The sequence below is a fragment of the Thermoascus crustaceus genome, assembly GCF_041956765.1.
Source record: "Thermoascus crustaceus strain CBS 181.67 unplaced genomic scaffold VTN00scaffold_5, whole genome shotgun sequence".
Taxonomy (NCBI): Eukaryota; Fungi; Ascomycota; class Eurotiomycetes; order Eurotiales; family Thermoascaceae; genus Thermoascus; species Thermoascus crustaceus.
The window spans coordinates 2421090-2427089 of NW_027192531.1; the positions used below are offsets into that span (position 1 = coordinate 2421090).

At 52.5% G+C, this 6000-nt stretch overlaps 2 protein-coding genes across 2 annotated transcripts; one reads left to right on the plus strand and one right to left on the minus strand.

Annotated features, from left to right (window-relative positions):
* Positions 1-1834: 1834 nt before the first annotated feature.
* VTN00DRAFT_8353 (uncharacterized protein) lies at positions 1835-3892 on the plus strand (the record flags this gene model as incomplete). The annotated part of the gene is made up of 2 exons (XM_069435198.1): positions 1835-2604; positions 2659-3892. The coding sequence occupies 2 exons, from the start codon at positions 1835-1837 to the stop codon at positions 3890-3892; spliced, it is 2004 nt and encodes a 667-aa protein (XP_069286619.1).
* Positions 3893-4258: 366 nt separating this feature from the next.
* VTN00DRAFT_8354 (uncharacterized protein) lies at positions 4259-5746 on the minus strand (the record flags this gene model as incomplete). The annotated part of the gene is made up of 3 exons (XM_069435199.1): positions 4259-4411; positions 4490-4786; positions 4850-5746. The coding sequence occupies 3 exons, from the start codon at positions 5744-5746 to the stop codon at positions 4259-4261; spliced, it is 1347 nt and encodes a 448-aa protein (XP_069286620.1).
* Positions 5747-6000: the final 254 nt, after the last annotated feature.

Sequence of the window (6000 nt, forward strand, 5' to 3'; positions counted from 1 at the left end):
GCCGCTGCTGCCGGACCTTCCAAATGAACTTCTGCTGTGCATAGCAGACAATCTGCTACTTGACACGAAGAAAGTCGACCCCAGTCCATACGATACTCAGGACTGAACACCATTGACATGGGCGGCACGCAACAGGCGTGTGGCGGTAGTGAAGCTGCTCCTTGAACAGGATGGAGTTGACCCCAATGATATTGCTCACAAATCCAGGAAATGGAGACCTCTGATGTGGGCGGCAAGCGGCGGCTCTGCAGAGATTGTGAAGATGTTGCTTGCAAGGGATGAGGTCGACCCGGACCCCAGGTCTAACAGCGGTGTTACACCATTGGCAATAGCAGCTTCATGTGGACATGAGGAAGTGGTTAAGCTGCTGCTTGCAACGGATGGGGTCAACCCAGACTCTAAATCTAGGTGTGGACACACTCCACTACATCAAGCTGCAGCCTGTGGACGAGATGCAGTTGTGAAGATGCTGCTTGACACAGATCGAGTTGAACTCGATTCAAAGACTATCAAATCCGGTCGGACACCACTATCATTGGCAGCATGCAGAGGACACACTACAGTAGTCAACCTGCTGCTGGCGACCAACAGAGTTGATCCGGATTCCAAGGATAGTGAGGATGGGCGAACACCATTATCGTATGCGGCAGACCATGGCCATGGTTACTGTTGGCCACTGGCAGAGTTGACCCGGATTCCAAGAATATTGAGAATGGGCGGACACCGTTGTCATATGCAGCAGAACGTGGCTCGGAGGAAATAGTCAAGCTACTGCTGGCAAGCAACAGAGTTGATCCAGAATCCAAGGATACTCATGGACAGACACCACTCGCATTTGCAGCACAGAGAGCGCGCACTGCAGTAGTCAGAGTGCTGAAGGCAACCAACAGAGTCGATCCAGAATCCAAAGATAATGATGGACGGACACCATTGTCATGGGCAATAGAGTACCGCTTTGATGATATAATCGAGTTGCTCTCTACATCGAGGTCCACAACAGATTAATCATGAATCGCTGCGCAGCATGCAATGGGGGAAAGGAAGCGAGGGGTAGATCTTTGGTCCCGACAGAGTGTTCTGCAGAAACATCACAAAAACAGAATAGCTTCCAAGAACATAATGCATCACGAAACCCATCACACGACTTCCGCAACATTACCACCATTATTGGTCACTGAGGAATCAAGTACGCACGCCTCAGCGTTAAGCCTCTGGTCCGTCCCCGCGATACCAGCGCAAACCTTCCGTTGCTCCAAGCGCCGCTGCTAACGCCGGCAATTCCACGCCTCAGGCACGCGCCCAATCACCCTTTTCAACATAACCGCCGCCATGTCAGTGGAGCACTATCATCAAATCGCACGCACCGATGGGGGCCGATCTCATGCAGTACATGCCTGCTCTTCACACAGCCTCAACCTGTCAGAGCTCCCGCCGAGGGCGCTTCTTCACGATGGCTAGCCTGGCAGCCGAGGGGACCAGCATTCTTCCGGTCTAAGCAGCCTTATGACGGGAGGGGTATATGTCAGCTTGGGAACCCTGCTCCTCTCGACGGCTTCTTCTTGCGGCACCCTTTTTGTTTCCTGGTTTCTTTAACTTCTCCTGGTCGGGCGTGCTGGCTCGCCTGACAATTGATTAGTTCAATTCTTGCTGCTGAATGATTTTTTGCCGTTGTCTTGAATACATCACGTTCAGCAGTCATCTTCTTGATTTTAATCGAGCGGCGCGGGACGTTCGTGAAATTTCTTTATTGACTGGTCTTGACATAGAGCTGGTCTCTATCTTGTAACCGAATTCCATTGAAAAATCTGGTCGATCCCCGTTGTTCCAGACCAGAATGGCCGAGATGCCTCAGTTCCAACTGTTTCCACCACCGTCACCAAAAAAGAAGAGCGGCAATAATCCATTTCGGAAGGCGAACAAGAAACAGCCCGATAAGACAGAACCATCAAGCCCTATTCCTCTGGAAGAGCTCAAAAATCCTGCCCGTACAGAAGCAGTGCTCGTTCAAATTGTCGAAGAGACCAATAGCGTCAAACCTCTACCGAAAGCACATGTAGTCCACTCAAGGTCTGCGACTGCGAGTCCTGAGCGGTGTCAACAACCAAGATCGATTCAGACGTCTGGAAGCCCCAGCAGACATAATAATAGCGCAGAGTCACCAGCCTCACAGACTGCAAAGCTCAGCACTGCTTTTCCAGTTGGCAGCAACAGAGGGACCACAAAGCAACGAAGCCTGTCTTCCCAACCGGCTTCTGCGTCTCTAAAATCCCCCATCATTCCCATAAAGTCGATATTTCCACGTTATGATCCCAACCTCACTCTCAGCCAGCAGCAGTATTATCCCCAGAATGTCGGTTCGAGCGACCTTCGCCGGCAAGCCATCTCCCGCAACCAAGAGAGACTCAGCTTATCACCACCCCCGGAGATTGACAACCTTCTTGGTCCAAAAACTGTTCCAGCGAGTGTGATGAACTTCCCTCCAGACGCTCTTGATCCTGCGGGTGTCCAGTACACTTCCGCTGAGGCGCTCGAAAGTCTCTGGGAGGCTGCCAATGGGCAAAGGTTACCGAATACGCTCGGTACATTCAACCTGCGCATGGCACGGTGAGTCGAAGTATACTGCAATTGAGCTTGTTAAAATACCTAACAGGTTAATAGTATTGAACCTGCGACATTCACGTTCGGAGATCCACAGCTACCATTCTACATAATGCAGACCTACTCCACGAACGAGCTCGCAATATCCAGGACTCACCCCCGCAAACCAAACAGGACCACACCCGTTATGATGCTCAGCCTCAAAGAGCGGAGTCGCCGTCAAGAACCGAATGACAGACTGGTCACGGTCATATTTTCTCGGTTGGCTGCCATGCTTGCGATTGATCAGGCGCGAGAACTGTCAAACCAGCACAGCCTGGCTCCTACTGAGGCGATGGAAGTAGAAGCAAATGCTGTTAAACGGGCTGCTTCACAGGAGTCTTGCCGTCTTGTCTGGAATGGCAAACAGCGTCGATATGAACTGCGACATCCTTCCTTCGCGAAGCAGCCCACCCCAGCTCTTGTTGGTGAAGACGGTATTCCTCTTTCCCCTGTACAGACGAGGGCCCCTGGAACTCTTCACATCACGGTCTCCACGCCATCGAGCAATGGCCAGACTCCTCGTCAACCACCCACTATTCTCGTCACAAACCCCATATCTTCCAACGCGGTTGAGGCTGCCAACTTAGCCGCTACACCCAGAACATCTACCCTTCCACAAACCGATATTGACGAACCACTTGCGTCTCTCGATCTGGGAACGATGACCCTCTCCATATCTGCTGGCTTGACCGCCGCCGCGATCCCGTCCTTATACGCCATTGACTCTCTAATTGCAGCAATTCTGGCCGTTGCTGTCTCCGATGAAACCACGAACCCGGTCCTAGCTGATATGGAATTGTATGTTCCTGGCCAGGCGCCATCGCGGAGTTCTTCTCGCGGTCCAGACTCCGCATTCACAACACCCCGGTCCCAAGGTTTCGAGGGAAAGCTAGTCGCGACGCTTGCTGAGCGCGAGGATGCGGAAGAAGAGGCAAAGCTGATGGCGCAACTCAGATCCTCAAAGTCGAAGTCAAAGTCAAAAGACGAGGAGGACAAAAAGGGAGGATTCTGGTCTCGATCGAAGTCTAAGAAGAAGAAGATCGTCATCGACGAGATCGACCTGGAGAAGTACGGCCGGTACGGCTACGGCTCGTCGCGCGAGGGCGAGAAGATCCCCGGGATCACGCGCGCTCTGCTGCAGATCATGTTCTGGGCACTGGAGCTTACCGTCCGCTGTCTTACGCTTGGTGTGAAGGCGTTAGCTTGGCTGCTTGTGAACCTGACTAGGTGTGTTACGAGTAAGAAGTTCTGAGGGTCGAACCCTGTCTAATAATAGAGGGCCGACTTTCCATGACGGTTGGGTTATGATTGATGTTTTTGAATATGATTATTAATATCCTTTGTTATTCTGGACATCTAATGTGATGTGTTCATGCTTTCCGCGTCTATATTTTGTGCTCTCTATATACCACACCTTTGAGGCAGTACTCGACGAGCTAATGGGTGCCATTCTCTCTTTTTCACCGGGGCAATGTTGCTGAAGCATTCCTGATATTAATGGAGACTAATGCTCTCTATTTATGAACCGCAATTCATTGAAATCGTTCCAAATGATGAAAGTCCAGTAATAAGAAGTATTAGAAAACCGATGGTTAAGATCCGTGTCTCATGAACAAAGTCAAGCCTTAGCCGCCTCCAGATCGGAGGGGTCCTCGAAAGGCTTCACCCCGAAAAGACGCCAGCACTGATCACTCCTAAGCGCCACATCCTTGCTGCGGTGGGGTAGAATTATTTCTGCAGAGCCATCGTTGAAGTACATGACGCTCTTATCCTGCATGTCGAGTAAGCATCATTAGCTCACGGACTTCCGCGCATACTAGTAGTCGGACAGCGGAGCAGAAAAGCTTACGAGTCCAAGCGTCAATTCAGTAAATCCCTCAAACCACTGCGGATGATATTCCAGGGGCTTCTTCCCTTTGATGGCGCGCACGATATTCTCTGCGACGAATTGCGCCTGCTCAATTGCTGCGCGCCCGTTCTTGATCGATCCCGTGTCCGCGACGTCTCCGATGGCGTAGATGTTTCTGTGCGCTTCGTCTGCGATCTGCAGCGTCGGGAGGACTTTGATATGACCGGATTCGGTGATGGAGGAGGGAGAGAGCTCCGCGATGAGGCTGGAGTTGGGTTTTTGACCAATACACTTGATCTGATGTAGATAAGACGCCTATCAGTATAGTAGTCCTCTCAGAAGAATCTAGATAAAGCATACCAAACAATCACACGGGATCCTCTTCCCCGAGTCCAACACCACCTCACTCAAAGTCTCGGTATCAGCAGCAGGTAACTGCGCCCTCTCCCCAAGGACAAGATCAACGCCCAACTTCTCCAGCTCCTTCACCGCAACCTCATGCATCTTCGGCCCAAAGCTCCCATTCATCAGCCTCGTCCGCGAATGCAACAGCGTGACGTTCTTCCCGGGGTACAGCGCCTTCGCGTCCGCCGCGAGCTCCACGCCCGCGGGACCACCACCGAGAACGACCACATCCTTCGCGGCCTCGATCCGATCCTGCATGTCGCGAAACAGCCGGATTCCGTCTGCCTTGTCCTCTTTACCGACCCGCGAGGGCAGTTCCGCAGCTGACCCCGTCGCGACGACGAGGTACTCGTACTTGATCTTTTCCCCGGACCGAAGAACCAGACAACCACCCTTCTCCTCGTCTTTCCCATCGTCATCATCCTGATTGTCATTCTTCTCCTCTTCGATCTTTTCAACACTACCCCTCACCCAGACACAAGACCCCCTCTCCAACCCCCCACCCAGATACGGCCCATACGGCACAAACGCCTTCCTCTCGTGCCCTCCTCCCCTGATGACACAAAACCGGGGAAACACCCACGTGAACTGGAAATGCGAGTTCCGCTCCACGACCACGACGCGGTGGCCCGAGGGGACGGAGTTCGCGAGACATCTCGCCGCGTGGTAGCCTGCGAAGGAGGCGCCGATGATGACGATGTTGAGTGGTTCAGAGGAGGAAGAGGGGGAGGAGGGATGGTAGGTGAGGCGGTGGGTGAGGGATCTCAGGGCGAGGCGGAGACGGGTGTAGGAGACGGAGAAGATGACGGAGATGACTTTGCCGATGAGGAGGAGGTGGGAGAGGGTAGGCATTGTATCAGTAAGTATAAGTACTGTTGCTGGGACGTTCTCGGTTCAGCACTCGGGGGCGAGACTTGAGGGACGATAGAATAGATTAGTAGGAGGTATTATTATATGTACAGTACAGTGCACCAGTACCAAGTAGCTGTGTAGACAGGTAGCTCACCAGGTGTACCCAGCCATGGGGACTTATGACTCCAGAACTCGGGGAGAGAGAGAGAGAGGACGGGACCAACCGACCCTTCTTTTGTATCAACGACGATCAT